This window comes from Taurulus bubalis, assembly GCF_910589615.1.
Source record: "Taurulus bubalis genome assembly, chromosome: 15".
NCBI classification, from domain to species: domain Eukaryota; kingdom Metazoa; phylum Chordata; class Actinopteri; order Perciformes; family Cottidae; genus Taurulus; species Taurulus bubalis.
Genome location: NC_136603.1, coordinates 12,707,841 through 12,729,881, shown reverse-complemented (window position 1 = coordinate 12,729,881; position 22,041 = coordinate 12,707,841). Strand labels below are relative to the sequence as shown.

General features: G+C 41.4%; 2 protein-coding genes across 3 annotated transcripts in view; one reads left to right on the top strand and one right to left on the bottom strand.

Moving 5' to 3' along the window:
- Positions 1–239: 239 nt before the first annotated feature.
- On the bottom strand, positions 240–2,123 carry LOC306747550 (coiled-coil domain-containing protein 89; the record flags this gene model as incomplete). The annotated part of the gene is made up of 7 exons (XM_079230607.1): positions 240–326; positions 420–519; positions 616–692; positions 789–925; positions 1,009–1,139; positions 1,337–1,806; positions 2,064–2,123. The coding sequence occupies 7 exons, from the start codon at positions 2,121–2,123 to the stop codon at positions 240–242; spliced, it is 1,062 nt and encodes a 353-aa protein (XP_079086733.1).
- A 1,024-nt stretch (positions 2,124–3,147) lies between these two features.
- Positions 3,148–22,041, top strand: part of lrp2a (low density lipoprotein receptor-related protein 2a) — a gene marked incomplete at both ends in the record, with an annotated part of 42,758 nt that continues 23,864 nt past the window's right edge. For both annotated transcript variants that reach the window (XM_079230688.1, XM_079230687.1), the window contains 29 exons: positions 3,148–3,217; positions 7,969–8,076; positions 8,494–8,616; positions 8,876–8,992; positions 9,396–9,506; positions 9,656–9,769; positions 9,898–10,014; positions 10,538–10,681; positions 10,778–10,897; positions 11,249–11,377; positions 11,890–12,059; positions 13,645–13,868; positions 14,328–14,534; positions 14,697–14,899; positions 15,113–15,253; positions 15,371–15,574; positions 16,157–16,349; positions 16,882–17,007; positions 17,148–17,278; positions 17,488–17,625; positions 17,727–18,008; positions 18,150–18,389; positions 18,759–18,878; positions 19,259–19,375; positions 19,517–19,897; positions 20,228–20,242; positions 20,573–20,821; positions 21,430–21,641; positions 21,776–21,960. In XM_079230688.1, the coding sequence (XP_079086814.1) occupies positions 3,148–3,217; positions 7,969–8,076; positions 8,494–8,616; positions 8,876–8,992; positions 9,396–9,506; positions 9,656–9,769; positions 9,898–10,014; positions 10,538–10,681; positions 10,778–10,897; positions 11,249–11,377; positions 11,890–12,059; positions 13,645–13,868; positions 14,328–14,534; positions 14,697–14,899; positions 15,113–15,253; positions 15,371–15,574; positions 16,157–16,349; positions 16,882–17,007; positions 17,148–17,278; positions 17,488–17,625; positions 17,727–18,008; positions 18,150–18,389; positions 18,759–18,878; positions 19,259–19,375; positions 19,517–19,897; positions 20,228–20,242; positions 20,573–20,821; positions 21,430–21,641; positions 21,776–21,960 (4,691 nt within the window). The remainder of the gene's footprint in view (positions 3,218–7,968; positions 8,077–8,493; positions 8,617–8,875; positions 8,993–9,395; positions 9,507–9,655; positions 9,770–9,897; positions 10,015–10,537; positions 10,682–10,777; positions 10,898–11,248; positions 11,378–11,889; positions 12,060–13,644; positions 13,869–14,327; positions 14,535–14,696; positions 14,900–15,112; positions 15,254–15,370; positions 15,575–16,156; positions 16,350–16,881; positions 17,008–17,147; positions 17,279–17,487; positions 17,626–17,726; positions 18,009–18,149; positions 18,390–18,758; positions 18,879–19,258; positions 19,376–19,516; positions 19,898–20,227; positions 20,243–20,572; positions 20,822–21,429; positions 21,642–21,775; positions 21,961–22,041) is intronic.

Genomic DNA, 22,041 nt, shown 5'->3' with positions numbered 1-22,041 from the left:
AGATAAATATTTTAACAGTATATTTCCATTTGAGGAAAGTAAGCATGCTATGTAGTTCCATTTCTTTGGAAAGGTCAAGACAAGATTAACAATAACATTGTAATATATTCTTTGAGTGACGGTCTTTCCTTATCTTCATCGTTAGCACTCTGAATGAGCAACCACTGGAGGTAAAATATATATATATATATTTTTAATGAAAACATTGTCGAGAAAACAACACTTAATAATGCTACATTTTAGCTCATCATGTGGCGAAGCTTCTTATTTAACTCCCTTTCTTGTAGAAGAAGGTTGGTGCTGTGATCTTTGAAGGCTTTAAAATCCTGTAAAAAATAATTGTGGATATGTTAAGCGTGTTCTCGGCCCTATTTGGGCCACTGGCGATCACACATTTCAAAGTTGTAGTTTCAGCAAACCTCTTTCAGCTTTCCATATTTTGACGTGGATTCATCCAGAGCAGACTGGATGAACTTCACTTTATCATCTGCATTAACAGCTTCTGCTTCCTGTTGAAATCTGAGACAAGGTCAGAGACATAATGTCAGGGATGAATACGTTTCATCTTTCAGGATAAAAAAAATGAAACGAGTGTGTTGTTGAGACACAATTTACCTGTCCTCTGCTTTGACCCGGGCTTTTTTCTCTTCTTTCCATTTTTTCTCCAGTTGCTGAATTTCCTCTTGTTTATCCTGTATTTGAGAACAACTAGTGTGTACATGAAGCAGTTGGCTCATCTGTGCAGTGCTTTGATTTCAGTGAGGACAACAAATACTATTTTCAATCACCTGTATTACTTTCCCTCTTTCCATAGAAAGGTACAGTAATGTGTCCCTTTCTTTGGTGAGGCTTGTTATGCTTTCCCTCAAGTGGATTTTCTTCAAAGCATGCTCTTCTTCAGTCTTTTGTAGCTTCATATTAAGGTCTGATTATAGAGAGAAGGCCACACGTTTACAAGGGCTGGTACTTTGCAGAATTTCAGAGCAGGATACAACGTTGACTACTCACCATTGCACATCTCCACAGCATCTCTTTGTTGTTGCTGAGCATCATGCAGTTGGTCAAGTAGCAATGCGTCTTTGGCTTGATGTTGAGTTGTTTGTTCCAGGAGTTCTGACTGGCATCCAGATAATTTCGCTCTTAAACAATATATATATAATACAGCAACGATATTGAATTTAGTATAAAACAGAAAAAAACAGCTCATTCTCACATTTAAAACATTTTTAACCAGGGAAGAATTTACTGGATAAATGACTTATCAGATGAAAAGATGAAAATCACTGTTGATACATTTTAATTGATCTTCAGCACTGACTGACCCTTTTCTTCTTACCGATATTCATTTTCCTTGTTTGTGTATTTCTCTGTCAGCTGTTTGATGTCTTGCTTCAGTTTCTGAACAAACACTTCTTTATCATGTAATTTTTGGGAGAAAAGAGTTTCATTTTCCGACCGCAGCTGTTTGTTGACCAGCTTTAACTGGGCATTCTGCTGTTTGTAGTCATCCATGAATGCAATAATTCCTTGATTGTTGCCAGCTAAATCCATAAATCTCCTCTCTAATAGCTCTGATTTCTTTCTTTCCCCGTCCAGTCCTTCCTGGCAGTCTGTTGCTCGGCCCTCCAGGTCTGCATTGAGCATTTGCAGGGCTTGACATCTCAGAAGCACCTCATCTGCTCTCTGTTTCAACATGCAAATTAGACTTGACTGCTCATCTATCCTGGACCGCAGCATCCCGGTCTCCGTTGCATCCTCCGTAGAAAGGCTGCAAAATGTCTCAAGTGACTTCGTAATACTGTCATGCTGGGAACAAAGGGGCAAATGTGTTCACACTTTTAACATGATGCATCACAGGGAATTGTGATCAAGATATGAACTGAAGGAGACATGATGACACTGTATCTGCAAGTTATTGTTACTTATGCACGCTGATACATCTACAATAAAGTAATTTCTCTAATATATTGGCTCAGTCAATAAGTAGATTGATAGGATCCTCACGTTAGTCTGTCCAGACTTTTACCAACAGATTTACAGTTGTCATCAATAACTTTGCATACCTCCGTCGTGCTGCTCTCCACCTTGGTGGAGTTTTCTGCATTCCTCTGTGGAGTTGCCATAACGAGTAAATTTATCTCAGCTACATATAAACTTATAAACTACTTAACGGTTTTACGTTGACAAACACTTATTTTTCAGCTCTAGGCCCGGTTGCACATTTCTCCAAGTTTCAGTTGCTCGGTCGCCAATGGCAACATCTTTGAGCTGTGATTCAGTCACGGCGGCAGGTGAAGCCCTTCTTAGTGCGCATGCTCGGCCGGCCGCAAGATGGAGGTGTTGGGCCGCGAAGACGTGCGGACCACCTGGAGAAGTGATGGTGGAATAAGTAGCGTTAGCTTTATCGTTGATACTTTCTTCTTCTTCTAACGTTGCTTAATTTTCTGCCAGCTGTCTTTTATTCGTATGTTTTTTATAATTGGGTGGTGACGTCGATTCAAGTTCTTAATTGTTTTATTCACTCCTGAAATCTATCGGGACATATTCATATGGGGCCTATAATGTGCCTAACGTGACCGTTATTGCTACGTTGATGGCAATTTAAAGCATTTTCACCTATTATGTGTTGGTATAGGCTACAACATTACAATGGCCTGTATATGTATTGTCATTGTGTGAAACTTGGTGTTGGGAAGTGTGTAAAACCTCAAGCTAGTGGGACTCCAAAGATAGACATTAGGATTAACGCTACGTGACTCGTCTGGGCCTTCAGGGACACCCTAATTCAAAGCGTTTCGTTGTTTACTGTTTTTACTACTCCCATCAGTATTTTCCTCTCAAGCACCCCACACGCAGCTTCCCAATTCGGTGCCGAGCGAGCACACCGTGCTAAGAGCCCGCTGAGAGGGAAAAATCACGGGCACTCGGGGGCAAGTCGGACCTGCATGGCATTATGCAGATTCCAGGGCCAGAGGGATTTATCCGGAGGGCCGAGACTGCTGGGGGAGCGGCTGTCCCGGCCTTTGTGCACGCCCCTTTTCATCAACTAGCGGGCCAAGAAAGACAGACAGAAGAAAGCAACAGCATCCCAGCCCCAGTCCCTACAGCTCCTCCATCTGCACAGCGGAGCTGGACGGACCAGCCAGAATGTGGAGAGCACTGCGACTTCAACTCTTTCTCGTCTTCATGTGCTGTGTTAGATGGTGCCACTCTGAAGGTTAGTAGTGTGATTGTTTTTCCTTCAACCCCCCTTTTTTCTTTTTCCCAACATGCTGTCAGCTGAATGATTTATTAAGGACCTGCAGAGTTGTTCTGCTCCCAGTGATTCACAAGAGCAGCAAGTGCACTTGTTGCTAATCAAAACAAACCAGTTGCTGAGCAGGGGAATTTAATTGTTGCTGAATTAAAATGTTTCTGGATTTATTATCTTTAAAAACTAATTGTTTTTTAGCAAAGAACAATGAAGTAACCATCCAATTATTTACAGTCTAAGTTTGATGGCACTCAAACGGGACGATTCAACCAAACCCATGGGAATAACCTTGATGGTGATTTAAAAAAGCCACAGTTATAATGGAACTACACAATCACCTCCAGTCATTGTGATGTGGATACTCGGTCATGTTATTCTGGCTGGAGAGCTAAACGTTTTACCACATAGTATTACTTTAAAGGTTGAGCACAAAGCCTCCCTCAGACAGATTGGAAGTTCTCTTGAGGAACTTTTGCCTGAGCTGTACTGTTGCTAGGTAACAGAAAAGAGCATGTGACTTACAGGCAATCTGTGAGGACTAAAAGCTACTGGTACAAATCTCATTCAGCGGAGCAGATTTTACGCTGCAAAAACACAGATTCAAACTTGATTCCAGCTTGAGGAAGAACTTTTGTTTTCTCATGTTAGACGGAGACGGACAAAAAGCTCACATGCGGCTCTTTATACATGACAGCCTCGTGTTTGTCTCCTGTGTTTGTAGCCCTGCTAGATCCTACTTCTCAAATTGTAATCTGCTTTCTTTTTGCTCAACCCTTAGTATGTAAGCTCCTTAGTGTGAATCAAGCAACTAATTACACTGCAGCTGCTGCAGAATGGAACTAGTTGAGTCAAAACTGTAGCAAGAGTACAGATGGTTGTAGCTTTCTGTCTTTCTTTCTCTTTATTTTAAAATATGCTGGATTTATTTCCTCACTGCCTAAAAGACTCACAAAAACAGAGAAGGCAGACTGTATATGCCAAAAGACAACATAACAGGGTTGACAGAGAGACTGTAGTATTTAAAAAATTCACTTGGCATTTCCTTTGAAATACAGCAGTCACGGTTGGCCTACTTGTAGCTAACATTTGCTGATGACTGATCAGGTGTACAACATGATGACTGGACTGAAACGACAGACTCTCAGTAGACTTTGTCAGCATATTCACGGTGTTCATTATCTTGGATGTCGACTGTTTGAATACAATTCAAAAAGTAATTTATCTTTGAACTGAAGGTATCAAGTGTTTCATGGAGGCTATCCTGCTGGTGGGAGAATCCGTCACTTTATTTATGTCGTTTTACGACAAGGGGACCGGATACTTTCTCTAATCTCTGCTTGATCCTCCAAAAAAAATCCTTTAGTTTGATAATTGTTTCTTCCATGACCTTCTGTAACACATTATCCAGCTCTTAGGTTGGCAGAATGCTGACACTGGCACTAATAGTTAATGTGATAGTCTGAGTGGATTTCATAGTGCTAATTTGTTAACTGTCCTCTGGCATTTTTGCTGTTCCAGACATATTTGTCCCTAAATGAACTTGTTTTTCTCCATTAATCATTTGCTCAACTAATCTTTATGATATATTAACTGCAGAGTAAGAACTTTAATAGTGTTGGAAATGAAGTTTGTATTTCTATCTCTGTCAAACAGAATAATGAACATGTTTGTTCTGCTGGTATTTTGGTCAGGTGTTGGGGCTGAACCGTCTTGTTGGATCACACCTATCATTCGTCTGAGTCTGTAATGACTATTGTTTCCAAACTTTTCAAGACACACAATCTTGGCCTGCACATGCAAGTTAAACCTCACGCATGCCGGCTCCTTTCCGGTAAAAGAGCCTTAATCCTGGTGCAACAGTTACACTGCTGTAGAAACAGGAACACAGTTGGCACAAATCGAGAGTAAATCCTTTCTTGCATCCTCAGTCTAGGTTACAGACGCATCGATGATGGAGTTTAGCCTCCAGTAAACAGTTAGTGAGCTGTGACTCGCCGTACATAGAAAAAATAAGTCGTCCAAGTGGCTGTCTCATTGCATGGTGACATCTTCATTTATGATTCTTTTCACTCATGCTCTTGTTAAGGCACGTACCAAAAAAATCATGTTGAGTATTCCTCAATTCTAACCAGACCAAGGCTTTATTCCACACTCTATTTATTCCTCCCTTTCGCTCCCACTGCCAGGGCCCCTCCGTTTTTCACTGTTTTGTGTGTAGCAGTAAGAGCCGAAGTCACTTGTTTGGCAATTGACTGCATTCTGCTGCATTGATTTCCATATGAAATAGGCAGCAGCACTTCGCTCTGACAGCATGGACGGGTCCAGCGTTTCATGCTGCCAGCAGCCGTTTTCTTCACTTTTCTCCACACGCATTCAGTGAGTGTGGAGCGCTGCGCCAAAACAAGACGGCATGAAAGCTTTCAGGCGCACGTGACAAGAAAGCGATGTTTCAGTGGTTGTGAACAGGTGTTTTCTTAATGGGTGGCCATGAGATGGGGGCTAATGTTCCACTTTTATTTTACCTTAGCGCAGGAAGTAAGCCTTACTGTACTCTCCTTTCTGCTGAGTGGTTTTTAGGGTGACACTTCCAGTTATGAGTTTGCTTCCCTGCTGACACCTCTTTTGTGCTATTGTAATTTCACAGTGGGGTTTAAGGCCTATGAAGGGCTTCATTCAAATGAAAATTCCTCTACTACTCTTCTTTGTTGGGCAATAGTAGGGCGTCCTTATCTTCCTGCATGGATAGTGCGGTGCTCTCTCCTGCTGTGGGTTTAAGTTGCTAATTAGGAAAGACAAGTCTAGAAAGAAAGAAAAGGAAAACACTAAATCACATGAAAACACTTAAATAAGAAACTAATAATAACAAAGAAAACCCTGATATTTGCTCTTAGATTAAACCTTCTTAATAGCAGATTTGCCCTGTTTACCCTGGCTTTTAGCTTCTTCTGATTTGATACTGTGAAATTGTGACTTTGTCAGAATGAAGACAGAGACATTTGAGGATTAAGGAAAAGTTACAAAGAAGACGTTCTTTTTGGAATGTAAGAAGAACCCTTGCAAAAAATAGTGCCGTTGAAAGGTTCAGCCTCAGTGTATCTGTCACCTTTCCCAGAAGTAATACTGTCAGGAAACACTGGCTGCATTTGAAAGCCTCCAGCAGATTGGTTTCTCCTTGGCATATGTGGTTTTAGGTTATCAACCTAGGTCCGAATGCATGGCAGCTATAACCATCTTGATTTTTTTTACAAAGTAGATTTAGATAGTGCTACTTCATTCATTTGTTTAGCTAATTAATTCATTAATTTAATTATATTGTTACATATTTGTTCAATTTGATAACAAGATTTAATTTTTGTTTTTAAAACTTCTGTAGTAATGTGCTGTCTGGACATTCAAGACTTTAATGTATTGATTCTAGAGGGAAATATTGTATTTTTGTTCAATAGAGCAGCATCTCTGAGCAGTGTATACTGTATGCAATCCTGCTGCCATGCTATAGATGATGCTGAAACCTCTGGGATCACTGCCTTGCAACAAAGGCTCCCTTTGAGCAGATTGGGAGTAATTTTATCATTAGTAAACTGAGCAGGAAAAAAAAAGTTTAGCTTTCTGGATAGCTGCTGAAGGAGTTAAATATGCAGCTTGTTTTGCTGGTTGGTTGTAAAGCAGTTTGCTGTTTTTCTGGCTAAATAATCTGAGACAAGAATTCTTGATTGGTATGTGTCTCTTAGTGCACAGGCACTGACCCCACCTTTAAGACATTATATTTTGTGCCCAGGTATACAGCAAAACATTTTTTTTGTCACTGCGTTTGTCTATGATTCCTAGTAAATATAGTAACTAAGCTGTCCTTGTGCAATAGTAGCGCTGTAGCTCTGGTGTATTGCAGGATTTAATTTGAGCTAACTAACACCAATATGTTGTGAAGCTGTAGGCACGGCAGCTATTAGATTAAGAAGGAAAAATGTTTCCAAAATGCTGGATAAGACAGGACACAGATATAACACCAACCCCAAGCGAGCACCACCAATCACCACCTCACAGCTCTTCTCACAAAGAATTTGGGTTGAAATGGTTGCGGTACCACCCAGTACCACTATTTACCCCAATTACATTTCAGACTGGACAGGAGCAGCATGCACCATAAATCAGGCTGTCAGAGAGACAATCAGAATTGCACGGGTCTGATGGAGTGCTCTGCCACTGAACTATGCTGCCTGAATCAATCTCTTCTGGAAAATGTCAGGGAAGGTAGAGTGGTGGTACCTTATCTCTACAGATGCCACTCAGTGGGAACATCAAAAGGAGCCTCTGGATGAGTGGGGTGAAGATTGTGTAACTGTCAGGGGGATGGCTGGCACGCTTGTCTCCAAGGCATGTCAATGTTGTTAACAACATGCTTCATCAGGGAAAGGCATCCCTAACCCCTTACACCATGTTTAAAAAAATAAATACAAAACACTTAAAGTAATTTAAGATTGTATCAATTATCTTTTTTTGTCATTCTTTTTTAATATTTTTTAAAATATTTTATTCTTTTTCCTTGTCTCAAGAACCCAGGATGTGCAGAATGACACTGTTTGGACAGAATGTATCAAGAATAATAACAGTGATAGTAATAAATCAACATTAAAATGGCAAAACATTGATGGATAACTGTGGATAAAAAGCTTGAAAACTAGCACTGAATCATGTGGTATTTTAATTATGTTTAGGATGTGAGTTGGAGCAGTTCCGCTGTGCGACAGGTCGATGTATACCAGGCGACTGGCACTGTGACGGCACATCAGACTGTGTGGATGACTCCGATGAAAACGACTGCCGTGAGTTTCTCATTATTTTGCACTGTAGGCCGACATAGCACCTGAGAAATTGGGATATTTAGTATAATAGTATAATGCTTCTTGGATATGTCATTCAACCTGAATTACGGCAGTGGTGGAAGAATTACTCAGATAATTCACTTACATTTAATTAAGTAAATTATATTTAATTTAATCTATAATAATGCATCTGCCATATTTTACAATTGGATTTTATATTTTGGACACTATTTGAATCTGAGAGGTGACTAGTAACTTTAGTGCTGCAAAATCATGTCAAATATAAAATATCCTTCAATGTTTTCTGGAGCAGAACTAGCATAGTATGAACACACTTAAGTAATGCAAAAGTAACTCAAAAATGTACTTGTGTACTGTACAAATAAATAATGAAATAATCTGTGTGTATTCTCACAGCTCAGGTAACATGTGACGAGAGCCATTTTGCATGTTTGAGTGACGGCGAGTGCATCCCTGTTATATGGGTTTGTGATGATGAGGAGGACTGTGAGGATGGCTCAGATGAAAGGCACCAATGCAGTAAGTACATTTTACAATATTAGCAAACTTTAGGGGTGCTTATAAATGTTTTGCGGAAAATATCCAAGTTGTTATTACAATTGTATTTTGAACAATAAGATCTTGAGGATGTATATATCTGCCAAAGTGTCTGTGGAAGTTAAGGAATTAGATGCTAGTAAAGTACCTTTTATCGACAATAAAAGAATATACAAGTTTAAGTGCATACAAGAACTATGTGAATACAACCTTTCTATTTCACTTTCCAATCCGCCCCCAGTTGGAAGGACTTGCACCAGTGGGCAGTTCAGCTGTAGTAACGGGGCATGCATCCCAGGAGAATACCGATGTGACCGTCTGGCAGACTGCTCAGACGGCTCTGATGAGCGAGACTGCCGTAAGTCTTCTCCGGGGAGGTTTCCCTTTTTTTAGTATTTCAGACTCTTGTGGCATTTTAATCAATTTGTTAAGATTAAGAGGCTGCTGACTGACAGAATGGGCCACAATATGCTTCTTGTTGTCAGAGGTTGATTGCAGATTCCTTGGTGGATTAGTCAAGCTGAAGTTCAGCTGCTATGCTATTATTGTGCCGACAAACTCACAGCACTACACACTGTGGTAATCTCACAATGGCATAAAGAATCCTCTGACGACTGCTGTTGTTATGGTGGTGGCGTTGCATTTTCGTCTCTTATCCTTCCCATTCATCGAGCTTTTCACCTTTTAACAGCAGAAACGAGCACAGTTGTCAGGGTGATTTGTGCGCTTAGTGTTACTCTGATGATGATTTCATCTTTCAGATTACCCCGAGTGTACACAGCTGAGGTGCGCTAATGGGGCCTGCTACAACCGGACCCAGAAATGTGACCAGATACTTGATTGCCGGGATGGCTCTGATGAGGCAAATTGCAGTAAGAAGTAATTTTTTTGTAATAAACTGTTCACATGGAAGCTATTGTTGAGCCTCCCAAAAAGTTCAACCTAAAAAGCAATAGCATCCATAGCCTGACCTCATCACCAAATAGATATTTTTTGTCTTTTTCTGTTTTGTTTTCTTTAGCACAGCGCTGCAACACGGGTCTGTTCCCGTGTCATAACGGGGCGTGTGTTCCTCAACGCTACGTCTGTGACCATGACGACGACTGTGGAGACCGAAGTGATGAGCTGAACTGCAGTATGTCGCCTCTGTCTTTCTACTATCTCTGTTTTTTAATCGAACCCCTCAGTGTGTCATAACTTATCTTCACCCAGATAAATGTCTCTAATCTTTTCTCTGTATTGATATTCTCCACTTCGACGCAGCATATCCAACATGTAGAGGGAACTACTTCACCTGCCCTAGTGGCCGCTGTATACACCAAGTCTGGGTTTGTGATGGAGAGGATGACTGTGAGGACAATGCAGATGAGAAAGGCTGTGGTAGGTACCAGTTGTCACAAATACTGTTTATTGTTGCTGCAAGGACCAGACATATTAATGTTTAAAGAACACAAGAATGTGTAACAACTCAAGCTCTCTGTGCGAACCTGATTCATCTCCAGTCTCCATGGTTTGTTCGGGCTAGCAAGACTATGTCTGTGCTCCTTTAAGTGTGTTATTCAAATGCCTCTTTGTGGCACAAGATCACGCAGCCCCCCAAAGGGCTTTAGAATTCCTCCACACGGCTGGGAAGAGCGTGTGTTTTTAGAGGATGGGCTGCAGAAGCCCTCTGAGCCCCCATGTGACTCCCTCAAAGCTCCACTCCCCTGTGTCGATTTAAAGTGACAGTAATTTCCCTGACAATAAAGTCCTAGTCACAATTTTCTTAAGATCAGAAGCACATTCCTGTGGAGATAAGGCTGACTATCAATACATACTTTGCCCACGAAATCTGTCTGCGGTTGTCTTTTCCCTTTTCTATGTGTACGCCTGCACAGATAAAGATTAACTGTTTTTTCTGCAGATAATGTACCGCAGGAGTGTTACCCAGGAGAATGGCCCTGTCCATCCTCTGGCCTGTGTATCCCCATTGATCAGCTGTGTGATGGAACGGCTCACTGTTCCGAGGGAGAGGATGAAACTAACAGCACTGCTGGGCGCAACTGTAGTTAGTACCAACACAACTTGTTTCATGTTCACATTAAGACATCTCATATCACAGAAACTTTGTTATTGAAGTGTATTCATTGGTTTCTGTGTCCAGGTGTCTGGAGATGTGCCTCTCTGAGCTGTGAGTATCGCTGTCATGCTTCCCCTGATGGAGGGACCTGCTCGTGTCCTTCTGGATACATTGTCAGCAGCAACGACAGTCGCTCATGTATAGGTATTTATCCTTCAATGCCTTTGAGATTCTTATAATAAGTTGGGATGTTCAATGCATCCATGTAATAGAAAGTCAAATCTACTTCCGCTCAGTAAATGAGATAATTATAATAATAATAGAAATAATTATAGACATGCACATAACTGCTGTTAAATCTGCTGTTTTTATTTAGACTCAAAAGTACCACACACACTTTGGACTCATAGCTGAATTTAACAGAAGAAGAAGAATGTTTTGTTGATTCACACTTCCTTACAGCTACATGTTGTTGTCTTAAAAGTCCAAATTGACTCAAGCAAAACATATCAGGGTTTAATCGTCATCTGCTGTGATTTTGATTTCATCCTGCAGACTTTGACGACTGTTCGATGTGGGGCGTATGTGACCAGCTGTGTGAGGACCGCATCGGCTCCCATCGCTGCAGCTGCCGAGAAGGCTACACCCTGGAGCAGCACAGATACTGCAGAGCTGACGTCTCAAGTGAGTGTCATTTCCTCTCTGTTTGAACAGATTTTCTCACATACTGTATGCTCAGATTTTCATTGTGTGAATGATCCATCTAAATTACCACCATTAGAATAGCCCCCTTTCCTGTTTGCCAACCACTGTGGCTGCTTCACTGAGCGTCTGCACTTCTTTCTGGTGCATTGTTGCATACCGAATGCTGTTTTAGTTGCTCTCTTGCCTTTGTGGAACATAGAAAGAGTGTTGACTGAGAGGCTGACCTCTGTGCCTTTTAGCTTTAGTGAAAAGAGTGTGTAAGGATAGTAGCTAGAAAGTACTCTACATTCATTTGTCTTTGTCAGGGTTTGAATGAATGCGTTACAATCTGTAAATTTCCACTGATGTTTTAGTCGAGCATGCCTTCATCTAAATAGATTTTTGCTTAAATACAAATCAGACTCAGCTTTCTAGACTGACATTTTCAAAAGGCTTGTTTATGTTGTGTTTTCTAACTTGTTGTATTTTGCTTGTCACTTGTTATACTGCAGCTGGAGTCCCTTCCTTGCTATTTTCTAATGGCAGAGACCTACTAATAGGGGACATCCATGGCAACAACCTGCACACTTTGGTTCATTCACAGAACAGAGGGGTTCCAGTGGGAGTGGACGTCCATTATAATCTCCATAGGATATTCTGGACTGATACCATTCAGAATAAGGTATTTTTTTAATAAAATGTCCATATTAATGTTAAATGTATTTATTTACTTCAGTGTTTTTCTTAGAGCATTACCTGGATGAATATGGTTATGCCAGGCTAAGAGATCACGGGAATAGACCTCTGTTTTGTTTGAGGAAATACTTGAGATAAACTTGAGCTGCAGAATGAAATTCTTTCAGTTATCCTGTAAAATATCAGCAATGTTGATACTATAATAATGGGATAGCTGTTGGCTCCTTTGCGACTGGGTCATAATGAAGGGAAGTAGATGTGGACTGGAATCCAAATGGCCTAATCTTGAAACCTGTCCGATAGGCTGGTATGATGTTCACATACCAGGGTGCAATTTTTGTAACTCGATCTTGTTTGAAGTAATCATGCTGTATTTGTTTTCAGTGGAACTGTCCATCTATATGCATTCTTTGGCAAGATACAAAGTGTTTGTCAGCCTGTGCTTTGGCTCCTTAATGGTTTGAACTGCAGCCACTGGGCTGAAAGGCTCGGACTGGGCATCTGTGTATATCACCCGCCTCCATGGCAGCACGTCAGATTAAAAGTAGGGAAAGCACAAACAGGGCATGTGAATGCAACCAGAAAGGTTAAACTATCAGGCTATTTCCACATCTTTAGTTTCTCTTTAAACAGGTCAGTTGAAAATCCTGCTTTTAAACATATGGATCTTGTTTCAAAAGAGGCAGAGCTGATAGGAGCAATACCCGCCTAACTAGCTGCATGGTGCCAAGGTTTCCACCCCGAGAAACTAGTGCCATCATAGTATCGTGAGAGTGGCAGGTTCAGAAAATCACATTACAGGCTTCAAAGATATGTAACAGAAAGAATCGTCAGAGAGGCAAACAGATAATCTCTCCTTTCTACTGCCTAAATTGTGTTTCTCATTGTTAGCTTTACATTCATGCCTGTGACGGTCTATCTTAACACAATACTCACATTCCCATATGTTTACTGAATCGTTTATGTTCACTATAATTGCTTCTTCCGTTCAAAAAACAAGGTCTATGTTATGTGTAAAAATGTATTCCAAAGTTCAATCACAGCTAGCATGAGGTTTGAGCAGACTGAGTTGGAAAAATCAAGTGGCTGTACTCTAAAGTCGCAGTCCTTTTAATGCAAAATGTGAGTTTTCAGTGGCTCAACAAAGAAGCACTGTCCGTTGAAGCTTTTGAATGATGCCCACTCGATTTAGAAGTCAGTTTTACTCAGGACAAGGAATGGGGATTTTGTCTCCCCCCCCTTGACTTGTAAAGATATAGTGGAGTAATGTCCACCTGAGCAATGAAGTTTCTCTCTCTCTGTGTCTGTTGTTGTACAAGCCTCTCCTTGCTGTGCTGACTTAGCAGGGCCGGTTGCAAAGGCTTTTAGTGCGTTTACGTGCGTTTTCAAGTATTTGAGTTCAATTAATTCAGATGAGATAATAATACTTTCAATGTACCTAGAGGCATGTGTGTATTGTATTAAGATACCCAAAAATGTGAACTTGTCTTTTAATATCTTCCCTTGATTTCTTGAAGCAGTGACCACCTACGACCACATTTCTTGACAACAATGCCGTCTTTTGTGTACAGGTGTTTTCTGTGGATATGGACGGTTCCAATATGCAGGTGGTTTTAAATGTATCAGTTGACTACCCTGAGAACTTGGCGGTGGATTGGGTGAACAATAAACTGTATGTGGTGGAGACCAGTGTCAACAGGATTGACATGGTGGACTTTGATGGAAGTAACCGGGTCACACTCATCACTGAAAACCTTGGAAACCCTAGAGGACTGGCGTTGGACCCCACTGTCGGGTAAGCACATCTCCCAGTTTCCATCCATTCATCTATCCACCCATTCCAAAACCTCACATACAGTATCTGTCGTGCTCCATTGGCAAGGAATAATGGGGTGTGTGTATGAGATTAGCAGATTGCCCTGGTTGGATTAGTGAGGAGCAATGTAAGTGATGACCCTCATTGTAATCCAATAGTATATAGTTCAAGGGGGGAGGAGGGCCAGGTGGCTACAGATAAATTGCTTATCGTAAATGAATGTAAGGCTCTTTGGTGAGATGCACAGCCACCCACCTGGAGAAATAATGTGATGCTCTGGATGCTGGACTTAATTGACAAAAGAAAAGTCTCCTAAATCTTTCTGGAGGGATTACATGTCATGTTATTTCTGTCATCCAAGCTGTACATAGCAGTCCTGGTGTAATGATTCCACCTCAGAGAAAACTGTCAGATTAAACATTTAACCTCCCTTTCCAGGTATATGTTCTTCTCAGATTGGGAGGCATTGAATGGACAACCAGGACTGGAGCGGGCCTTTATGGACGGCACCAACCGTTACGGGATCATTGCGACTAAACTGGGCTGGCCAGCTGGTATCACACTAGACATTGAAGCCCAGCGCATCTACTGGGTTGACAGTCGCTATGACTACATTGAAACCGCAACATATGATGGTCTTCATAGGTAAATATGCCATGTGTTATTCCTAAAAAATAACACACCATTCATAGGTAATTTTGAAATAAAAATAAAAGCAAAACTCCAATCATTCTGGAGAGTCAACAAGTAGAAAGGTCCATGCATTTATATTCTAATAAATCAATGTGCACAACATTATTCCAACAGAAAAACAGTGGTCCATGGAGGTGCTGCGATCCCACACCCATTTGGCATCAGTCTGTTTGAGCATAATGTCTATTTCACGGACTGGACCAAGATGGCCGTTATGAAAGCCAACAAGTTCACTGACAGCAGTCCTCAAGTTGTTTACAGTACATCACAGGCTCCACATGGAGTTGCAGTGATACATCAGTTGAAACAGCCATATGGTAAGTCCCTCAATTAGACAATTGTGTCTTCTTCAGAGTGATCCAGTTCACAGTACAATGTACATGTATATTATGTAGATGTTATACCATGCAACTGCTAATGTTTCTAAAGAAAGACCCATACATATCTATAGTTGAAGATAATCTGAATCTGTAATCAATTTCATATAACCTTGCCAGCTAAAGGAATAATTTGTTCATGTTTGTCTCCAGTGCCAAACCCCTGTAGTGTAGACAGAGGCGGATGTGAGCAGATCTGTGTTCTGAGTCACAGGAGTGACAATGGAGGACTGGGTTACCGCTGCAAATGTCGCATGGGCTACGACCTACATGCTGATGGCAAGCGATGTTTTGGTAAGAGAACATTTTTCTTATGACTGCAGTGATTTATTTATTGAACAGATCTCAGTGTGTTTCCTTTAAGTGTATGACTATCTTATTTCAAATGTTCTTCTGATCTCCTATCTTCAGCTGTGAGGCAGTTTCTGCTTTTCTCCAGCCAGCTGGCCGTGAGAGGGATCCCCTTTAACCTTTCATCTCAGGAGGACATCATCCTGCCCATCACTGGATCACCTTCCTACTTTGTCGGGGTGGATTTTAGTGCTGAAGACGATGTCATCTTCTTCTCAGACACAGCCAAAGATATTATTTATAAACAAAAAGTCGATGGGACTGGTGAGCATCTGCTCTAGCTGAATTTGTTCAGAATAGCCTGCAAATATTCACAGCATAACAATGTATCAATAATAATACAAAGAAAGACATGGTCTTGTTTTCTCTGTGCTTACATCATTGGATAATTTCTGTCCCAGAGATCTCTACCATGTGATTCAGCCAGGCTTATACAGGGAGTTAAGGGAGTGCCTGATGGGGCCGACTGGTACTATGGGGGAGGGAGTAGACGGGAGTATAGACAGTGGAACATGGATCATAAAATCAACTTACATCTGAAACTAATGACCTGAAAATTTGTAGAAAAGACTAATCAAGAATGTTTTACCCAGCAGTTTTGATATTTCATTTCAAAACTATCACCTAAAGCCGTGGAAAGTAGTCAATAATGTCCACAAGAAGTCACACCACACACAAAATAAAAGAAACACCATTGCTCTGATCAGCGATGTTGTTTTTAGAGCTGCTCTAGTTTTTTCTGTCCGGTCCACATGGTTAAAATGCAAGCTGACAGCCTATTTATTTAAATGTGTTCCTCTTTAATCTCTGTGTTAAACGGTGGTCTGACTGCTTTGATCTGCACAGGCAGGGAGGCACTGGCAGCCAATAGAGTGGATGGAGTGGAGGACCTGGCTTACGACTGGATTTCAAAAAACCTCTACTGGACTGACCCGCGATACAGGAGCATATCTGTAATGAAGCTGGCTGATAAGTCCAGGAGAGCCATCATACAAAACCTCAACAACCCTCGTGCCATAGTGGTACATCCTCCCGTTGGGTAAATTCAATATAAAACCGTAGATTTATTAATATTTTTGGGAATGTTGTCCCTTTAAGCAAATATTGGTATTGTGTATATACTATAAAACTATAAACTATATTAAAAAAACACATTTGAGGTTTGTGGGAATTCAGTAGGATTCAGACCGGGAACAGGGAACTTTCTGCAAAACCGACAATGTATGTCTGGTCACTCACCTTAAGATGTGCTCATTCATTAACAAAACCTCAAATGAGGCCACCCCAACCACCCACCCACCAGATACAAGAAATACAATACATTTAGAACAAGCTGCTATTTCTAATAGCTTCAAAGTCATTAGACCTCTGTGTGAAGGGCAGTATTGTAGCAAACACTAAGAAGTTGGCTTAAACAGAAAAACTCAATAATGTGGAAGTTTCTAAAACACAATCTAGATAGATTTTTGTCACCCTGGTAGGCTTGCAGTAGATGATTTAAAGTATTAAAAGCAGGTACATTTTTGAATGACATATGACATTTATGCTTGTTGTGTATTTGATTTGGACAGGTATATTTTTTGGACTGACTGGTACAGGCCAGCAAAGATTATGAGGGCTTGGGGTGATGGTTCACATGCCCTGTCTATTGTGAACACTACTCTTGGCTGGCCAAATGGCCTCGCTATTGACTGGAGGTGAGTCAAACATCCTATAGCCATGTGGCTATAATGTAATTGTTTTACCTATAAATTATGGTTGCTATTGCAATGTTTTTTCTGATCATTGCCCTGACAGCATTTTTGACTAATTTGACTCTACTTTGATCTCTACCCAGCTCAATGCGTCTGTATTGGGTGGATGCTTTTTTTGACAAAATTGAGCACAGCAATTTTGATGGACAGAACAGGATTTCTTTGAACCGCATAACCCAGATCTCCCACCCGTTTGGTCTCACCATTTTTGAAGGTAATAAGTCCTGGCATAACCAACATGTTGCCTATAAAGTTGCAGTACAGGATCATGTTTTTTATCTAAATAAAGAGGGAGTTAATCTCACTGCCATTGACTACCATTCTCACTTTAATGAGGGTCATGTCAAAAGAGCAATTACTGTTGCCAAGAGGTGATGAAAGATAAACTAACTGAGGTTTTGCTCTGTTGCTCTTATCTCTTAGGCTATGCATATTTCACTGACTGGCGCCTGGGTGGCATTGTCCGTGTGCGGAAGACCGATGGTGGGGAGATGGTCATTATCAGAAGAGGAATCAGCCACATCATGCATGTCAAGTCTTTCAATTCCAACTCTCAGATTGGTCAGTAGCTTTATTCACTGCTCTTCTCACTCTGCATGCATAGCTGAGGCTCACACTTGTCAGTCATATTCCTGGTAATTACGCTCCACTCTCCTTCTCAGGTTCCAACCTCTGCAACAGGCAGACAAATCCTAATGGAGACTGCAGCCATTTCTGCTTTCCAGCCCCAGACTCACAGAGGGTGTGTGGCTGTCCGTATGGCATGAAGCTGTTGCCCAACCAGCAGGCGTGTGTGGAAGACCCTTCCAATGAGCCCCCGACACTGCAGTGCGGAGCCAATTCCTTCTCCTGCAGCAACAGCAAATGTGTCCCAAGCAGCTACAGATGCGATGGTGTTGACGACTGCCATGACAACAGTGACGAATTCAACTGTGGAATTAACAGTAATGCTTTCTTTTGTGAATCTAATCTATAACTTTTGCCTGACCTGACCATAGTAAAACAATTTTGACTTATTCTTTTTAAATGTTTAGTTTATTTCATTGTTGCAGTATTTCAATCAGGATTATCATTTCTTTTTTCAGACACCACTTGCTCCCCGTCTGCATTCACATGTGCCAATAAGCACTGCGTTCCGGCAGGATGGCGCTGTGATGGGCACAATGACTGTTTTGATAATAGCGATGAGTCCAACTGCCCTACACAGATGCCTGGAACTTGCCCTGCCAATCAGTTTACCTGTGCCAACCAACGCTGCATCCCACATACCTGGCGTTGTGACACTGACAACGACTGTGGGGACAGCTCAGATGAAGCGGATTGCCGTGAGTATCCCTATAGAAGCTATCAACAGGAAATTAATAGGATTTGCTTTAAATACAGAATAGGCAGAAATATGGCAAAATGCCACATTCATTACAGTGGCAGGACTTTATTTCAGGAAGCAAACCACAAGCAAATATGTTGGAGAATACTTCAATGCACAGATTTCATAGAAAGGGTTGAAATAACCTACATATAGAGCCTTAATTAGAAAAACTAGGAGATGAAAGCCGGTCAATAGGCTACTGGAGTAAGTCTTTTTTTTTTAGATACTTTTGTTCCTTTAAAAAATAAGACCTGTAGAGTATTGTATGTTTTGATTAAGAAACACTTGTCGACTCATATTGTTGTCAAACTATTTGTGTTGATAGATCTGAGCGACACATGCAATCCAGGCCAATTTCAGTGTCCTGACCACCGTTGCATAGATCCCAACTATGTCTGTGACGGGGACAGGGACTGTGTGGATGGGGCGGACGAGCAGGGATGCAGTGAGTATCTTTCTGGATTCCAGTTTTCCCTTGTCTTCCCTTGAAAAAAGATATATTTCAATTAGGTCTCATGATCACGACTGAGACATAATTGTTAACTTGCGTCAACCCAGCTTGGATCTTTATCTGGCATGTCCCAATAAATAATTCATTATTTCGTTCATGCATTCATTCAGCAACGCCTTGTTTGCACGGGCTAAATATGCTTAAGAAGTTGTAGAGGTCAATTTAATGCTCTGTAAAATCTAACCAGCATTTGCTAAGCCTCTTAGTTTATTGATCTCATTACTTGAGTTACACAACAATTGAGCTCAGCATACATACAAAAATGCCGAAATATTGAATATCAGGTTTAACATACTCAACTGGATTTTTTTCAGTTTACAACTGCACTTTGAATGAGTTCAAGTGCTCCAGTGGTCACCAGTGTATCAACTCCTTCTACCGCTGTGATGGAGTCTTTGATTGCAGTGATCGCTCAGATGAGCATGGCTGTCGTAAGTATTTAAAAAGTGCCTTTGGTCATTGGTTATATAACTGAAGCATTACTCAGTCATGCAAAAATGATTGGTTGCTAATAAATTTACATTTTCTCTCATTTTGGACTGTCCTGTCATGCTGTTTGTGGAACATCTCAGCTACAAGGCCCCCAGGGATGTGCCACCATGAAAGTGAGTTCCAGTGTCAGTCAGATGGGAGCTGTGTACCGTCTACCTGGGAGTGTGATGGTCACCCAGACTGTGAGGATGGCAGCGACGAACACCATGCCTGTCCGCCTCGCACCTGCCCCTCCACACTCTTCCGCTGTGACAATGGAAACTGTGTGTTACGTAGCTGGCTTTGTGATGGGGACAACGATTGCAGGGACATGAGCGATGAAAGAGACTGTCCCACACCGCCATTTCGATGTCCAAGCTGGCAGTGGCAGTGTCCAGGCCACAGTTTGTGCATCAACCTCACCACAGTTTGTGACAACACTCCCGACTGCCCCAATGGCGCTGACGAGTCACCTCTCTGCAGTAAGTCTGATCTCTGCTCTCTTAGTCAACCTTCATGTTCTTTCGCTTTCAGAAATACTTGCTTGTTTTATTGAGTTTGCTTGCATCCTCAAATTCAATCCAATTGTCACATGATATTACAAACATGATCAAACTCTCCACTGATTTGATTTATTTTGACATTTCCCTCTAGTACTCTGTAAACAAGGAATTCCTTTCACAGAAAAAAAATTGTTGAATGTTATCTGTCTTTGGGTTCTTGTGTTTAAATCATGCATGTGTGTGATTTGCCCTGTTTTAACTTGAAAATGATCTGTGATTTTCCTTTCTTGCCTTTTTCACTACTTTCAGACGAGCCTTTGCCAGGTAGGAACACACCCTCAATCATTGATAGAAATGCTGCAAGTAGTTTTGATTCATTTTGAACAAACACTGTCTTTATTAGCTTTTTTTATATTCATAGATTTGTTTCAAAACAGAATCAAAGCCAAAATTACAATTACACAAATATGCATTAAAAATAGTTATGGCTCAGAGTAGCACTTCTAAAGAGGTTAGTGCTTTCTTGTTCATTAATTACCATTGGAACATATATAATGAATTGCATAATGTGATATATTTTGTATTTGTGTTGTATGAGTTATCATTTACTTCGATTTTTGTTTCTAAATTTTGCTTTCTCCACTTTTAACTCAGATCAGGAGAGCTGTTCTGACAACAATGCTGGCTGCACCCATGGTTGTATCCAAGGGCCGTTTGGGGCCCAGTGTTCATGCCCTGTTGGTTATCAACTGAGCAATGACTCCAAAACCTGTGAGGATGTAGATGAGTGTAATTCCCCTGGACTATGCAGCCAGCACTGCTTTAATGAGAGGGGCTCTTTCCGCTGCCACTGCCAGGATGGTTACACTCTCGAAGCAGACCAGCGTACCTGCAAGGCCTCTGGTGAGGAGGGATGTGGCATTAAACTTTCTGTGCATGCAACATATTGCTCCCCTGGTAGTTATAAATACCATCCTATAATTTCATAATTCACGAAATAGGAAGCAGACCGATTATCAGTCCTACAGTGGCATAGTTGTAAAGATGGCGCCTATACAGCACCAGTTGTCTCCGCTGTCCTGACTGTTGGGCAGGAATGGGCTGTGATCACGGGGGCGCTCGGCCACCCGACTGCGGGACTGACACACCGTCTTTCTTCTCCCATGTCTCTCCTTGCTGATCGGATTTCTTCAGATAAGACAAATAACATATATGTCACTCACTGGCTTACACGGGTGTAATTAGGACATAATCACCAACAATGGGCTGTTCATCGGGAGTGTGCCTGACATGAGCTCCTCTTCCACACAGATAACCTGCTGAAAGACTTTGCAGTACAATAGGTCATTATTTGGAAAAAAGTGCATTCCCTTAGGATTGCCATTTGACTAGGGTCTATTTAACAGGCCTGTCACATAGTTGTGGTTGACATGCAATAGCTGATAAGTGCTCTCATTGGCATGACAATGGACATGAAAAATAGGTAACAGAGATTTGATGTCTGTTTACAGATTCTCGTCAGGCGTTCTTGCTAGTGGCCAGTCGAAATCAGATTGTGCAAGATGACATAACCACTCAGCCCAATGTGGTCCGCTCACTGGTTCGAGATGGACGCAACATTGTGGCCCTAGATTTTGACTCGGCCACTGACCGTGTGTACTGGTCCGACACAAGCCAGGACAGAATCTGGAGTGCTAACAAAAATGGCAGTGACAGAACTGTGGTGAGTTGCTTGATCCTGTTTGTCACCAACGACTCACGGCTCTAAAAGGTTTTGTGTTTATTCCCAGGGTTACACATAGTTTAAATGTTTGATCAGTAAACATATTTAACTAAGAATGAGTCTCTTGTGGACAGATATTTGACAGTGGAGTGACTGTAACAGAGAGCCTTGCTGTGGACTGGGTGGGCAGGAACCTCTATTGGACAGACTACGTCTTGGAGACGATTGAAGTGTCTAAACTGGAGGGCACCCACCGCACTGTTTTAGTCAGTGAAAATGTCACCAACCCTCGAGGCCTGGTGCTGGACCCAAGAGACAGGTTAGTTCGAAACAAGTTTGTTTTAAATCTGTATGTCTTGGATGTCATGGTCACTTTTAATTTTCAAAGCAGATGGTGTTA